The sequence below is a fragment of the Podarcis muralis genome, chromosome 17 (assembly GCF_964188315.1).
Source record: "Podarcis muralis chromosome 17, rPodMur119.hap1.1, whole genome shotgun sequence".
NCBI lineage: Eukaryota > Metazoa > Chordata > Lepidosauria > Squamata > Lacertidae > Podarcis > Podarcis muralis.
Genome location: NC_135671.1, coordinates 32,709,411 through 32,726,055, shown reverse-complemented (window position 1 = coordinate 32,726,055; position 16,645 = coordinate 32,709,411). Strand labels below are relative to the sequence as shown.

At 46.3% G+C, this 16,645-nt stretch overlaps 1 protein-coding gene across 1 annotated transcript in view; it reads right to left on the bottom strand.

Annotated features, from left to right (window-relative positions):
* CNN1 (calponin 1) overlaps positions 1-16,645 on the bottom strand; it is a 37,522-nt gene continuing 20,877 nt past the window's right edge. The window contains exons 2-7 of the mRNA XM_028711685.2: positions 15,646-15,767; positions 12,004-12,070; positions 11,359-11,496; positions 8,872-8,982; positions 6,433-6,579; positions 1-3,495 (exon numbers count right to left, since the gene is read on the bottom strand). Of these exons, the coding sequence (XP_028567518.1) occupies positions 3,244-3,495; positions 6,433-6,579; positions 8,872-8,982; positions 11,359-11,496; positions 12,004-12,070; positions 15,646-15,767 (837 nt within the window). The 3' untranslated portion in view covers positions 1-3,243. The remainder of the gene's footprint in view (positions 3,496-6,432; positions 6,580-8,871; positions 8,983-11,358; positions 11,497-12,003; positions 12,071-15,645; positions 15,768-16,645) is intronic.

Below are 16,645 nucleotides of genomic sequence, written 5' to 3'. Positions count from 1 at the left end.
TAGCTTGAGCTTACATGCTTTATTATTTTTTTGCAGCATAGTCATAACCCTTTTTGTAGAAATCTGAATTTTCTACTTAAAGCAGAGGCTGCCCATTATTTTCAGGTTTTCTCTGTAACTACAAAGGCTAGAAACCTTGCTCATTTTAAAATGACAGCCCATTTGCCCCATGGATTTTTATGCCGTTGAATGCAGTACAAATCACTGAATACATTCATAACCATGCAGGCGTATTCTCTCCCATTCTGCATCGTCGGCTGACTGTTTTCCATTTGACAGTAGACACTTGCAAAGAAACACAAGCTTTAAATTGAGTTGGAAGAGAGCAGAGTCAAATCTAGTTTAGCACTTTAAAAATTGCCTTTTTTACATGAATTTGCTCGTAGAAGCTCCTTCAGGCTCAATCCTTGGCATACACTTGGGTTCCAGAGTTTGAAAAGTCCTTTCTGCCTGGAGGTTTTAGAGATTCCCTGTAAGCCAAAGTAGATCTGGACTAGATAGACCAAGAGCAGTGGTTTTCAACCAGTGTGCCATGGCACCCCGAGGTGCCTTGAATGATGGTTGGGGGGGCCGCAGACAACACTGGCCTCTGTCCCTCTTTCTTTCCTTCCCTCCCTCCTCTGATGCCCTCTTGCATCTCTGCCTCCCGTAGGCTTGTGTGGCTGTTTGTTGCAGCAGCTCTGGCTACAAGTTGCCCAGGGAATGCTGCCCAGGCCCCTGTGGGGCAGTGTGAGAAAGCACCTCTCTTTGGGGCAGGGGGGCGCAGATCAGAGACCAGGGGCGGGAGCTGCCTGGAGGACCCCCAATGAGAAGGAAAATGAGAGGAGGCTGAAGGAACCCTCCACAAGGGTGTTTGAAAAAGGGTGAGAGGCTGCCAGCTCTGCAGGCAAGGGGTGATCTAACCGGGCTCCTGAGCCCCACAGGGGTGCCACAGAAAGAATGGTGCTGGTCAAGGGAGCCGTGGACTCAAAAAGGCTGAAAACCTCTGACCAAGGGATAAGGAAGACCTCCAATCATATTAGAAAAGTGTTTTCTTTCTTTTTTATTGTGCTGCAGTGAAATTAAAAAGTGGTCATTAGCAGAACATAACAAAAAAAAAATGTTTTAGAGTGGGTATTTTGGGTGTGTCTTAGCTGCTCAATATGTAGAGCACCTCTGACCCCAGTGAGAGAAGCGAGGGGCAGGGGCAAGATTTAAAGACAGCCGCTGCTTTCGTTGGCAATATAGACTTTGGCATTTCCCCCAAATGTTGGTTTGTAACAATATCTGGTACCACATACTAACTACAGTGCTAATCAGTGAGCAGGTGCCCCCCGGCTAAACACTAGATTTGCCACCAGACAACACCGTGATGCAGTTAGTGAAGCCAGCGAGCTTTTTCCTGTTCTAACTTGGATGCCACGCAGGTAGATAAGCACGCCAATCCTTAAACCGAGACTGCCATGTTTGGACAACTAATCTAATTGATTAATCAAATGCTTTGGTCAGTTAGAGGAGACTTGTTGGGAAATTGCTTTTAAATGTAAGTGATTATAAATCCATAGGTGGTGGCAGGGGGCTTCTTATAAGAGCATTCCTCCTTGGTCCTCACACAGGTGGAAATAATAGTGAATGTTTCCCCTCCCCCTTCAGGGCTATTGTGATATATGCAAATTTATGCAAGTTTAAAATCCATGCAGTTAATCGATTGCAGAGCACGTATTGAACTGGATGAGAGTGCTATCACAAGCCAAATTTACTCGTGTAAGTAAATTCAGTGGGATTTATTTTGGTCTTCTGTGGTTAGGCTTATCTCAAAACTGGTTTTGGCTTTATAGCAGGTGATTCATTTGTCTTCATTCGAAGCATGTGAATCTTAGTTAATAGAAGCATTTTAGTTTCAAACATGAATTAGTCCCACGGCACTTCTGCCAGCTTTATTGAAGGCTGTTCATGTTCTGTACCTCTGGAATTTTAAATTTCTTCTCCAGAATGTGTGTAAATGCGCTTGCAGTGCATGGAGTTGCTTTGATTTCCATTATTTACTATGAAATTGGGCGTGTGTGCTGGAGATAAATGAGATTGATGGCAAGGAAGTGGTTTACTTGATAGGAGAACCATTGGTAAACAAGAGGCATTCAGGAGGAGGAATGGATAACTTGCCATGTATTTCTGGGAAGTTCTAATTTCTGAGCGCTAGATTGTTTTTGTAGAAGTTGCCTGCATAATGGAGCTCAGTCAAGAACCATTAGGACTATAAATTCTGTCTCTCTTTTTTAGTGAAGACTAGATTACTGATAACCTGGTAAATTATTTTCCAGATTCTCCCTGAAGATGTAGAAGATGAACGGCTTTGGTTTACAATTGTGTGTAATTCTCACCAAATGATCTCTCACATGAATCTTAGGATAACTTCAGACACTGTGAACATACCCCTTTACTGGTTAGATGCTTCCAACCTCCTTCTACAGTCTCCCTCCGCAGTTCACATACTCTACCTAAATACGTTCTGTGTCCAGGAAGCCAATGGCTGATTCAGTTCACTGGTGCTTTTCTACAAACTATTAGTATTTAGGAAGCAAAAGTGACTGGAACCCCTGGCAAAGTAGGCAGGGGGGGGGGCTTGCCAATTTGCTCCTAACCTGATTGTAGACAGAGCAAGGCAGATGATGGAGAACGGCTTCTGTTATGGTACAAAACAGAGTGCAGTAGGCAATATGTTCACCAACAGAAGCTGTGCCTTTGATTGCCTGCTTCTGCCTTGACCCAAAACAGCAGCAGCAGGAGCTGCCACAAGCCACAGGGAAGAGATGACTGATGGCTCTTGTTCAGGAAAGAGAAAGAGGGAGAAATCAAGAGTGCTCATTGCCTCGTATTTGCTTCTCCCAACCCATTAGATTATTATTATTATTATTATTATTTTTACTGTAACATTCCGTCCTAGTGGCTTTGAGCCACATCAGTGCATGCTTAAAAGTAGTGGCAGTACGTCATACATTAAATAAAGCGTGAAAGGGATCAAAGTGAAGCTTTTAAGGCTCAGTGGTGGAGATCTGGAGGGGAAACTTGGCTTTGGCATGGTTTGAAGAGTCTCTAGTGAGCTGGTTAGCAGTTTAGGGAACTGTCTGGATCTTCTTATATTCCCAGGTGAAAATAGCCACCTGATGGTGGATCTTCTGTTTGGGAAGTGCCCCCTTTTTTTTCTTTTTCTTTTTTTTAAGTGCTGGTGTCTCTGTTCTATGTCCGTCCCATGATTCCTGCTGGCTATTCTGAGTTGTAGAAGTTATGATGGCTGTGGTTGTACTGGCCTTCATCTTCTCCGATCATGGCATAGTTGGGTGTGAGGCAGTACTTGGAGTCGTAGACCTGCCGCGGCAGCCCATACACAGTCATGCCCTGCTGCGATGCCCCTTTGTTGCTGCCCATCTGCAGGGAGATGTTCTGGGTGTCGCAGTGCTCCATGCCCAGGGCGGGCTCAAAAATCTGCCGCTTGGTTCCAGGGGCCGTCATGCCCGCCTAGGGATGGATATGGGTGGAGGAGGAAGAAGAAGAGAGGAAATGGTGAACCTGGGAGTGTAAAATGTCTTAAGGAGAAGAATGGAAAGCAGAGCAGGTTTCGCACGAGGCCCCCTTCATATCCTCTCTGCTGGTACAGTGGTACCTTCGTTCTCGTACAGCCTAGTTCATGAACAACTTGGAACCCGGAAGTGAGTGTTCCGGTTCTTGAAATTTTTTGGAAGTTGAACCTGTCCTGAGCTTCTGTTTTTAGTGTTGCGCTTCCGCTTTTAGAGAGATCGCTCTGATTGGGGCTGTGAGGAGAAGCGTCCAGACAGCGCTCTGAAGCCCAGCTGCTTTGAGGGGAGAGGGAGGGAGAGAGGGAGAGAGGGAGAGAGAGAGAGGGAGAGAGAGAGAGAGAGAGAGAGAGAGAGAGATCTGGAAAGATCGCTCTGATTGGGGCGGTGGGGAGAAGCATTTTAGGGGTAGTTTTTCAACAGCCTGGAACGGATTAATCCGTTCTGCATTACTTTCTATGAGAAAGCGCACCTTGGTTTTGGAATGTTTTGGTTTTGTAATGGACTTCCGGAACAGATTGAGAACCAAGGTACCACTGTATTTAGTTCAACCTTATTAGTGCCAATGGGATGCCAAGCAAAAGTTTGGTTTTCCTGTTTGAACATCCCTCATCTTCCTCTCCTTGCATTAAGGCTGAGCTTATTTGCTTTCTAGGACAACAAATACCTCAAATAGCTCTTCTGAGTTTACCTTGATCTTCTTGGGCACCTAAAAGTACTCGTGGAACACTTTTGAGATTATCAGTACCTGCTTTCTGAACTATGAGGAAAGAACAAGCTAGGACTTGTTTACTGGCAATGGTATCTTCTTGAGATAACTGCCCCTGCCTGGCCTGAAGTTGCTTCAACTTCAGCTCACATGTTTCCAAGGCTGCTGTAAGATAGCATTTCAAAGCAAGGCCATTGGCTCAAAAAGAATCATGGACTCTTTTGGAATGGTTTATCCCGGGTTAAATAATCCGGTACCCAAAACAGCAGCAGCATTGTCTCTTCTTGGCAGAGTACAAGTACCTTATTTTTGCATTATGCCTAAAAGCCTAGTTGTACAAAAGTGCTTAATGCACAGTAATCTATGAATGGTCCACAAGGGGGTGTTGCTTAGAACCCACAAGGGATGCTCCTTGCTCTTGTAGACAGGCAGTTATATATAAATAGATCCCCAAGTAGTAACACACATTCCCAGCTGTTCCCAGAAACTGACTTCTTCTTAACACCGCTGCTGTACTTCATTACATCTGTGACATTTCTAAGAACAGCTGCAGTGTGCCTGTTGTGCTTCTGCCATAGTGGGGATAATCTGGTGGTGTTCCACTTGGTGGGGGAGCATGCAAAATAGAGTGCAAAAGATGGTGCCTTTCCCAGAGTCATGAGGGTTTGGGTTTTTGTTTTTTTTTTACAGAGAAGAAGAATGTAACCCAGCAATGCAAAATATCTAATTGGGACTGTCTCTTGAGGATTTTACACCATCTTACTGTGTCTAAGGCTATTTTATCATCTCTTTCAGGTGCCATCAACTTTAGGCCCTGTGGCCACATTTGAAATGTTGAGAGAGTACTCTGGGTACCACCTCCTCTGTTTCTTCCCATGCTCCCTCATGACACTTTACCTTACCCCAGACAAAGAAATTATACACACACACACACACACACACACACACACACACAAACACACACTTTATTGTTCCATGGGGTCTGTCTGGATAGAAGTTAGATCCAGCAGAATTAAAACATACTCTTAAATTTGGATCCCACCAAAGCCACAATCAAAACAAACCTTCCACTGGAAGACTGCATAGTATTAAAAAAAAATGCATCACAAAAACATGGCTCCTCATAGATTTTTCCCCCAAAGAAAAAAGCCACCAATAAATTGCAGAATACATCAGTTGGTACAGAGGTGACCTGAGATTTGATGGTGGTTTTGAGAATCTCTTACAGATCCATGTGATTTTTACAGTGCAGCCAATAGAGACAGATGTGATCTGTGATTTGGTGGTGGACAGGCTTGGTGAACTCTTGGGGAAAATATGTCATTTCAAGAGAATCCATCTTACTGGATCCAACTTTTGTGAGTGCACCTTCTGGCTGGCACTACATTCTTCTGATTTCTGCAGCACATACTCTTTTGTCCCCTGACCAGTTCACCCACTGCACCCTCGGTGGTTCCCTTTTTCTCTTAAAAAGGTAAACGTAAAGGACCCCTGACAGTTAAGTCCAGTTGCGAACTACTCTGGGGTTGCGGCACTCATCTCGCTTTACTGGCCAAGGGAGCCGACGTTTGTCTGCAGACAGTTTTTCTGGGTCATGTGGCCAGCATGATAAAGCCGCTTCTGGAGAACCAGAGCAGCACACGGAAACACCGTTTACCTTCCCGCTGGAGTGGTACCTATTTATCTACTTGCACTTTGATGTGATTTTGAACTGCTAGGTTGGCAGGAGCTGGGACCGAGCAATGGGAGCTCACCCCGTCATGGGATTCGAACCGCCGATCTTCCGATTGGCAAGCCCTAGGCTCAGAGGTTTAGACCACAGTGCCACTCATGTCCCTACTTTCTCTTAGTTGCTCCAGTTCCTATGGTTCAACTGCCCAGATGCCCTCTGAGCCTTGAGAAGCACATAGAGCTAAAAGGAGGGAATGGGAAAGAGTGGCACTCTTTCAGAGAGTCCATCGGCTCTGAGCTTTTCAAGGAGGAAAAAACTAAGACCCCCTTGCCACCTTATGCTGAAGGGGGCAGGGGGCAAGGAATGTTGCACAGATACTTCATGGGCACCAGGAGAAGTCCTTCAAGGCACCATTGCATTCATGGGGAAACCCCAGCTAGAGCTGGAATGCTAAATAGTCAACACACATATTTATTCTTGTTCCCCCCTCCATTTCTTACCTGGCTAGCCCCCTTGTTGGTTCCCATCTGTAGACTGATGGTGGCTTGATCTAATGGTTGGTCTGTGCCCAACTTAGGGTCATAGAGGTGCCGACGTGTGCCATATGCTGTCATGCCCTGCTGGCTGGCAAACTTGTTGGTGCCCATCTAGGAAGCAAAAACAGTGTTGACAGTTAGACTGGTTGTTCTGTCTCCTCCAAGTCTCCCTGCAAGAGTGGTCCCCATTCAGCTACCCACAGATGGAAAGCCCCAACCCTACCCTGCCACTTAGACAATGTAGAATTCTATTTATTTCTGGTTCTGTCACAGATTTCATCCAGATTTGAGGAACATCTTACAGCTGGGGGGGTGGTGTTCCTGTAATTTGTTCCCATCACATTCCTGTAGATTATGTCTCGAATAGCCTGGCCATATTGCATCTGTAGGCAGTGTAAGGCTTCTTTTTTTAAAAAAATACGATTTTTATTAAATTTTATCTTTTACAATTTCAGATAAACATTTTACATACTTAAGATATCAATGACTTCCCTTCATCTCCTTCCATGGTTCATTTTGCATATTTTATATCCCTGCATATTTTATAAAAACTATACCAATTTTTTACACTGTTGCATTTGTCTTAATGCTGCCAGCGTTTGCAGCTGTACACAATTATTTTCCATATAAACTAGGGCTGCCATATTTCAAAAAGTGAAAACTCGGGGGTAGGGGGCAAATGTTGTTTTTAGATTTGCCCAAAGTTTTTGAGCTTTTTTTTTTTTTTTTTTTTGCAAAATTAATGAAGTTTTGGAGCTATTTTTAAGGAAATTCACCAATATATACACTTCCAGACATTTAAGTGATTCCACCCAGGCGCTGTTTCCAATGGCTGAATGCCGGCTATGTTCTGGAAATTCCAGACATATGGCAACCCTACCTAAAAGGTAAAGGTGAAAGTACCCCTGACCATTAGGTCCAGTCGTGGATGGACTCTGGGGTTGCGGCGCTCATCTCGCTCTATAGGCCGAGGGAGCCGGCATTGGTCCGCAGACAGCTTCTGGGTCATGTGGCCTGCATGACTAAGTCGCTTCTGGCGAACCAGAGCAGTGTACGCTATTTATCTACTTGCACTTGACGTGCTTTTGAACTGCTAGGGGGATTCGAACCGCTGACCTTCTGATCAGCAAGCCCTAGGCTCTATGGTTTAGAGTTAGACCACAGCGCCACTCGTGTCCCTTATGGCAACCCTACCGAAACCCTTTTCAGAAAGCGTCTTTAGTATCACCTTCTGCCTCTAGGTGGCAATGCAGTGCTCATAAGTCAGCTTCCCATACATTTGTGCTATCATCTGTGTCTTTGAAATGCTCAAGTGGAATGCAGAGCTGGCCCATCCATAAGACAGGGTCAAGCAGCTGCCTCAGGTGGCGGAAGTGCAAGAGGCAGCACCTTGCCCCACACACCCCTGTCACTGTTTCTGCTGCCACTGGAATACAGTGGTACCTCGGGTTAAGAAATTAATTCGTTCTGGAGGTCCGTTCTTAACCTGAAACTGTTCTTAACCTGAAGCACCACTTTAGCTAATGGGTCCTCCCACTGCCGCTGCCATGCGATTTCTGTTCTCATCCTGAAGCAAAATTCTTAACCCAAGGTACTATTTCTGGGTTAGCAGAGTCTGTAACCTGAAGCGTCTGTAACCTGAAACATCTGTAACCCGAGGTACCACTGAGTTTCAGGGAGAGGGAGGTGTTCCAGAGTGGGGTGGGGTGGCTGCAGCAGGAAGTGGCACCGTTCCATTTCGCCTCTGGTGGTGAAATGGGAGCCTCCACCTCCCCAAACTCCTGCTACTTCCTGTGACTTGTGGCTGCATCAGATTTTCAGCCAGGGTTGGCACGACCAGTGCCAGATTTACATATAAGCTAAACAAGCTATAGCTTAGGGCCCTACTCTTTTGGGGGCCCCCAAAAAGTTTAAAGGGGGGGAACTGGATGTACATTTCCAAAATATAAGATAAGAAACAAATAAAATAAAACTTACATACAGCAACAGTGTTTTGTGCTGTGTAGGCTCCTATGATGTAAGTAATGGGCCCCACCTGCTAGTCTGCTCCCTAAAATATCACTGGTTTGCTCATTTCTATATATAGGGTGCCTACATTCTGCATGGACTGGTTGTGTGGCAACATGTGCAAATGGCTTTAGATAATTTATGGTTTTAGGTCCATAAATTACCATATAGCATATATTAAAGACAAAAAAAAGCAACAATTTGTTGTTGGCAAAGGACAGCTGGACATATAAAGGGCCCCATTGTCTTCAGTAGCTTAGGGCCTCATCAAACCTAAATCCGGCCCTGGGCATGACTACACTAATGGTCCTTTGGGACATCCTTGCAGTCCATTTATCTCCTGCTGGGAAGAATTCCCTACTGAATAAATCAGCAGGAAGTTCTGGAGTCACATACCTGCAGCCCGATGATGTTCCGTCCTTCCTTCAGCTTTTCAGGCAGGAATTTGCGCTGATGTTTCTCAGCGTATTTCACGCCCATGTTCACCTTGATGCCTTTCGTCTTGGCCTGTAGGAAAGCGAGAGGCAGAAATTCCTTCAAGTTTTGCCCTTGCCCTGTGCTAATGCCCAAAGGGTAATGTTAAGTTGTGGGTGAACATATCAGACGACACAGCGATTCTTCAAACAGCTCTTGTTTATTCACAGGCCAGGACAGAACTGAACTGAAGGGTTCAGTCAGCCTGCTAATATAGAGCTCCAGTACAACGTAACTGTAACAATTTTCTAAAACTATCCAATCACTGAACGTCACTTTCGATCCCTTATTTGCATAACTATCTACAGTATCCCCCTGCTGGCCCAGGGTGAGAACTTCAGTACTTAACAGGTAAGATGCAAGTTTGTCCTCTCAGGTATATAGCAGAAGCTTCTGCTTTTCCAGGAGTGAGGAGGGCTCTGCTTTGAACTCTTGCTGAGACCAGCAGGGGGCTTTCCTTGCTCAGACCTGCTGGGCTTATTGTAGCTTGGATCAGATGGGCCAGGCCTCAGCACTTAATTTTGAAGAGGCTTTTCTTAAAATGAGAGGTGGTCACCTGTCCTAGAATCTCTGTGCCTTAAGTTCTAAGAGGGTGGGAATAGGTTGTGGGAGGAAAAGCTCTCTTTATATTCCAGGGCTTAGGATCTTAAATTGCAGACACATTCTGGGGCTGAGCCTTGCTGACAAAACATGTCGTATTTTTCCATGTATGAGACACAGTTTTTTGACTCAGAAATCATGTCAAAAAACTGGGGTTGTCCTTTACATGGATAGTGGCGGGGGGGGGGGGGGGGGAGCTGCGTGTTGGTTGGCAGGCGCACAACCCCCCCCCCCATGCCGCTGCGGGAGGTGTGTGCTCTAGGGAGAGTTTCCCACAGCGCCGTGGGGGGAGCGGCTGTCCATGCAATTCCCCCTAAAAAAAAGCTCAACAACTTTGGGCCATCTCCCCTCATTTTCTTTAAATTTAAAGGTAAAGGTAAAGGTACCCCTGCCCGTACGGGCCAGTCTTGACAGACTCTGGGGTTGTGCGCCCATCTCACTTAAGAGGCCGGGGGCCAGCGCTGTCCGAAGACACTTCCGGGTCACGTGGCCAGCGTGACAAGCTGCATCTGGCGAGCCAGCGCAGCACACGGAACGCCGTTTACCTTCCCGCTAGTAAGCGGTCCCTATTTATCTACTTGCACCCGGGGGTGCTTTCGAACTGCTAGGTTGGCAGGCGCTGGGACCGAACGACGGGAGCGCACCCCGCCGCGGGGATTCGAACCGCCGACCTTTCGATCGGCAAGTCCTAGGAGCTGAGGCTTTAACCCACAGCGCCACCCGCGTCCCTCTTTAAATTTAGTCCCCCCAAATAGGGGGCGTCTTATACATGGGGGCCTCTTATGCACAGAAAAGTACAGTAAACTCTAGATATTGAGATGAGAGTTCCCATTGCCCACCAGTGTCAGAGAGGAAAATAAGCACTGCCCTTTAAGGGGAAGGGACAAAGGCTGAGCAAACGTAACAAGCGCAGACTAGTGCACAGCATACAGGTGACGTTGCTAATGCATGTTGCTGCCATCTAGAGCTGGGCGATATATTGATATATTTTCTAAAAGTCCATACCATGATATCCATTTCATAATTTTTGACGTGGCGATATATTGCGAAGCCTGGGGAGTGGGTGTGTGCAAAAATCGCAATGTGGGGGAAACCGTAAAGCCAGCCAATGCCAACCGTGAAGCCAACCTAGCTCCATCCTCATTACTGACGTTGTGACATATCAGTACAGCCATACGTTGGATTCTGAATGCCCTGGAACTCAGACGTTTTGGCTCCCGAATGCTGCAAACCCGGAAATGATTGTTCCGGTTTGCAAACGATCTTTTGGAACCTGAACGTCTGACAGGGCTTCCATGGCTTCTGATGGGCTGTAGGAGCCACAATTTGGTTTCTGAACATTTTAGAAGTCCAACAGACTTCCAGAACGGACTTCCAAGTTACAAGTGTATATTGCAATGTTTAGCTGGTGATATATCATGAAGTTGAAAACCGGCTCTATCCTTATACCAGACATTGTGCTATATCAGTATATCGTGATGTTTAGCTGGTGATATATCGCGATGCTGAAAACCAGATATCGCCCATCTCTGCTGCCATCCCATATTGAATGAGAGCCAGTGGCAGTGAGAGCCACAAACTAAGGGTCTCCTATCTGAATCTTATCTTAAGCCATGAACTCTCCAGGTGGCCTCAGTCAAGCGACTGTTATCTTGACTCCATATGCAATAAGGGGATGATGTTGGCTGAAAAAAATTACTGAGGACGTGTTTGTGAAACACTTTTATCACTCTTATTAATTGCTGCTCCATCACCGCTACTTGCATTTTTACCAGGAAAAGTGGGCAGCTGGGGTCCCAGGCCACTTACCATGCTAGCCAGAGCAATCAGAGTAGACTGGACTTGGGTGTAGTTTGTGTTCTCAAAGAGGTCGTTGGCTTCAAAGATGTCGTGGGGCCTCACTCCATATTTTGAGATTGCCCTAATGAAGTTGCCAATGTTCTCCAGCTGCAAAAGAGGAGAGGCCAATGAATAATCTGCCGGGTCTTTTCTTACCCTAGCGTGCTTGTCCAGGCGATGACTGCCTTCCACAAATACCCCATTGGCAATGGACAGTGGCATTTGAGCAGATAGATGTTGCCGGATTCTCACATATTCCCCTTCTTTGGAGAGAGCACCCTCTTTTTAGCTCAAGCCCTCTCTTTCCCCCACACATGCACATATGTTGCTAAATCAAGGCTCGCAGGAATAATGGACAAAAGTCCAAGAGCAAAATGCGATTGGGGCATGTTATTTTGTGTGATTGTGCAGAAGCCTTTTGTGGGAGATAAAGCTGATGGCCATAGAGAAAAAGCTTGGCCAAGGAACTCTTAATGCAGAATGTGATGCCTGGTGCATCATTAAAGTTTTTTTAATCAGTTCATCCTTTTCCACTCCACTTTCCAAAGCAGGATTTGGAGAGGCAAACTTAATGAGGGATACATGGATTAGCAATGAATTAGAGGGAATGTTTACCTGGTGCCAGTTCTGTGTGGACTCGTTCACCTTCCTCACAGATCCAGGTTGGAGTTTGTTAATGAGGCTGAAAGACAGAAATGGGAAAAGGAAGTTTATTTCTTAAGTGTCTTGTGTGTTGCTCAGGGTAAGGATTACTTCATGTGCCATGTGTTTCTCTTTCAAGACTGCCCAATCTGCAACTCTTTTGATGCAGGAACACACCGTACTGAAGAAGTGTGCATGCACACGAAAGCTTATACCCAGAACAAAGTTAGTTGGTCTCTAAGGTGCTACTGTAAAGGGATGCAGGTGGCGCTGTGGGTAAAAGCCTCAGCGCCTAGGGCTTGCCGATCGAAAGGTCGGCGGTTCGAATCCCCGCGGCGGGGTGCGCTCCCGTTGCTCGGTCCCAGCGCCTGCCAACCTAGCAGTTCGAAAGCACCCCCGGGTGCAAGTAGATAAATAGGGGCCACTTTCTAGCGGGAAGGTAAACGGCGTTTCCGTGTGCGGCTCTGGCTCGCCAGAGCAGCGATGTCATGCTGGCCACGTGACCCGGAAGTGTCTCCGGACAGTGCTGGCCCCCGGCCTCTTAAGCAAGATGGGCGCACAACCCCAGAGTCTGTCAAGACTGGCCCGTACGGGCAGGGGAACCTTTACCTTTAAGGTGCTACTGGACAATTTTAAATTTTTTAAATTTATTTCGATACCGTTCTTTGTAAGAAGAAGAAGAGTTTGGATTTGATATCCCGCTTTATCACTACCCTAAGGAGTCTCAAAGCGGCTAACAATCTCCTTTCCCTTCCTCCCCCACAACAAACACTCTGTGAGGTGAGTGGGACTGAGAGACTTCAGAGAAGTGTGACTGGCCCAAGGTCACCCAGCAGCTGCAGGTGGAGGAGTGAGGAATCGAACCCAGTTCACCAGATTATGAGACCACTGCTCTTCACCACTACACCACACTTTTTCTATACACAGGGAACCTCCGTATAGAAAACAGCTTGTATATGCAGCAGCCCTAAAATGCACTTATAATCATTGCTGTCAACTTTTCCCTTTTCTTGCAAGGAATTCTATTCGGAATCAGGGAATTTCCCTTAAAAAAGGAGAAACGTTGACAGCTGTGCTTATAATACAATCAGCAGAAAGAATGCTCCTTGTTATATAGAAACACTGGGATCAGTCCTTATTGTAGAATTGGGTAATGAATACTGCTGCTTTTCAGTTTACAACTAGATCCTCTGGATCAGATAAAGGTCTGCATGATCCATTGCTCAAGCTGTAAGATGATGGTTACAAAAAAACAAACATAGAAAATATAATAAAACATAATAAAAAGATGAACAGCAATCCTATTCAATTGCTATATTATCTTCTGATATGTTCTTGTTTAAAACAAGGCAATTAAATTCTCTTACTACTCACAACAAAAACCTGTTGATGATTATTGCTGAATTTTCCCAATTTTAAGTTGTTGTTTTTTCTTTCCAACTATCAAACTACCTTTAGGAGGAAGACAAGTTTTTTGAAAATCTAGCTTGATGCTAGAGGGAAATAAGAGAACGGCAGGTGTTGCTTTCTAAGTTTGAGGGGTGTTGAGCTCATTTGTCAGAGAGGTTTTTTGTTTTTTTTAATATTCAAAATGATAAATAGGTAAAGCAGTCTCATGGAAGGCAGGAACGAGTCCACCTCTCTGCCAATTGGCTGGGGTGGTGAGTAGGGTTGCCAAACGACCAGGGAAAAACACCAACCATCAGCGAGGTTGTTTGACCTCTGGGCTGGTTGCCAGAACATTTTATGTGAAACCTAGCATTGCGGCTGGCCTGAAAGTTCTTATGACAGCTGGACTTTTTCTGTAAAATCCATCAACATAATTTCAGTTAGTTAGGGTTGCCACACATCCAGTTTCCCCCGAGATTCCAATAGTGAAATTTGCGTCGGGGTGTGTGTGTGAATTTTGAAAAATTGACAAAATCTTTGGGTTTTTGCCAGCAGAACTAGGAAGTGTGTGACGTGTGTGTATTACTCTTTGCCTTTTTCGGTCAATTTCCCATAAAAAGCTCAACTTCCTTTTAAAATGTGGCTCTTTATGGGGGGGGGGTGTTCTTCGGTTATTGTTCTTAATTTGATATATGATTTTATATATTGTGATCTTTTCTGCGAAACGCCCTGAGACCTCCGAGTATATAAGTTAAACAAACAAACAAACAAACAAACAAACTTTTGTGTCTGGGTTTTTACTTCTTGAAACATGGCAAACCTACATTAATGTTCATGCTTCAGCTGTGTAGCTTATTTGCAGAGTCAGGCCGATGACCTCAGAGCAGCATATCATCTCACGTGCTGCAAGGTTTGTGTATCTTTTGTCCTTAGGTAAAGGTAAAGGGACCCCTGACCATTAGGTCCAGTCGTGACCAACTCTGGGGTGGCGACGCTCATCTTGCTTTATTGGCCGAGGGAGCCGGTGTACGGCTTCTGGGTCATGTGGCCAGCATGACTAAGCCGCTTCTGGCGAACCAGAGCAGCGCATGGAAACACCGTTTACCTTCCCGCTGAACCGATACCTATTTATCTACTTGCACTTTGACGTGCTTTCGAACTGCTAGGTTGGCAGGAGGAGCAGGGACCGAGCAACAGGAGCTCACCCCTCGTGGGGATTCAAACTGCCGACCTTCTGATCAGCAAGTCCTAGGCTCTGTGGTTTAACCCACAGCGCCACCTGCATCCCGTCTTTTGTCCTTAGACATCCTGCAAAGCCATTGAGGCAGGGTGGGAATTTGGCAAGGGGACTGCTCCTGCACCCTCTGTCACTAGATCCAAGCATAGGCTTGGCCCATGGTGTCTGGTCTTGTGACTGGGGCCAGCAGATAAGCACACTTTTTGCCACTTACAGAGGAACTCAATGATACATTAAAACAAATGAAGCATCAACAGAAGCATTTCTACGTGACCGACAGAACAACCTCCCTCTCCTCTTTCCATGCGCTGCTCTGTGGGTGCTCTCGAACCCCCTGAGCCAATTGGGAGGGTACTGGGGTGCACGGGGATGGGCAGCCCCAATACACTAGTGAAAGTCCTTGTGCCTTTGCACAGGCTCCCACTAGTGGAACTGGGGAATCAGCTATATGGAAGCCAGAGCGCACGGAAACACCGTTTACCTTCCCGCCACAGGGTTACCTATTTATCTACTTGCACTTCATGCTTTCGAACTGCTAGGTTGGCAGGAGCTGGGACAGAGCAACGGGAGCTCACCCCATGGCGGAATTCGAACTACTGACCTTCTGGCAAGCCCAAGAAGCTCAGTGGTTTAGACCACAGTGCCACCCGCGTCCCAAGAAGTGTAGGGTGTGCTTCACAGAGGCAGGATCTGCTGTCCCTTCCAGTTACCTGAAGTGTGATGCCCTGAGGCAACTGCCCCACCTTGCCTCATGGGTGTGCATTATTCAAACCCACTATGAATTCTCTTAAACTGTTGTCTCTTGCCAGTGTTGGGCAACCTGTAGGTTACGTACTGCTTGGTCCTGTCATACAACTTGTCTTATCATAACAGCTGCAGGTTCTGGGTGCCGGGGCGTGGGTGGTGATATTCTTTGGTGTCCACCCTTCAAAAAAGCACCCGAGACTCTTGGAGGTGACCAAACATGTCCCCCACCCCTAGTTCCTTACTCGCAAAGGATGACTCCATCTTTCAGACTTTCCATAAAGTTTTCTCCGATGCGCTTCCCGGTCAGCTCCTCAATCCATTGCCGCAGTTCGTGCTCCTTCTGGGGATCGTATTTTTGTGCTAGCTGTAGAGGAACAGAGTATTTTGGAATTAGGTCCAATATCTGGTGAAGCTCCAGCCACTAAAGTGATGCAAATGTCCAGGCTTTTGATCACATTTGCATTTGCAAATGACAGCAGACCTGGAAAGCCTTTTTTAGCAGAAGGCTGCAATCTCCATTTCAGGGAAGGGCCTGTTAAGGCTTGCAAGGGATTAGGAGAATTAACTGAGGATAAGACAGTCGATGGCTACTAGTGATGATAGCTACATATTACGTTCAGTATCGAAAGCAGCATAGCGCCGAATGCAATAGGGAGTAAACAGCAGCAAGAGAGGACTATCAGCCTCACGATTCCTTCTTGTGGGGCTTCTCACAGCCAATCTCACAGGTGGTCACTGTGGGAAGGAGCAGGGGAGGACCTTGGTAATATGGACCCAGCGTGAGGCCAAAATTTGACACACAAACACTCAACCCTTATGCTGCCTTCCCGAAGCTGGCTCAGCAAGGTGCTGGGCTTTGGTAAGGAGGTGCAAGGCTCTGGCAGGGTCCTAGAGCCCTCTCAGCTCCTTCCCAAAGCTGGACATGGGCTAACTAGGCTTTGGGATGGAGGTGGGAAGGTGTCTTCTTGGCTCAGCACCCTGTGCACTGCCCTAAATCCACCTCTGGAAACAGAATGTTGGACTAGATTGGCCCCCTTTGGTCTGATCCAGCAGGGCCTTTTATGTTCTTAACTGGCCAGAGGTGGCCTCATTGTTTACTTTGAGAAGTAAGGTTCATGGACAGCTAAGGAGTACAGCAATTCGGATCACGATGAAGCATTATGGTCAAGATCTGCTCATTTACATCACCAAGGAAAGGCAAAATATTTGCACAACATTAACAAAACAATATTGCATGCAATA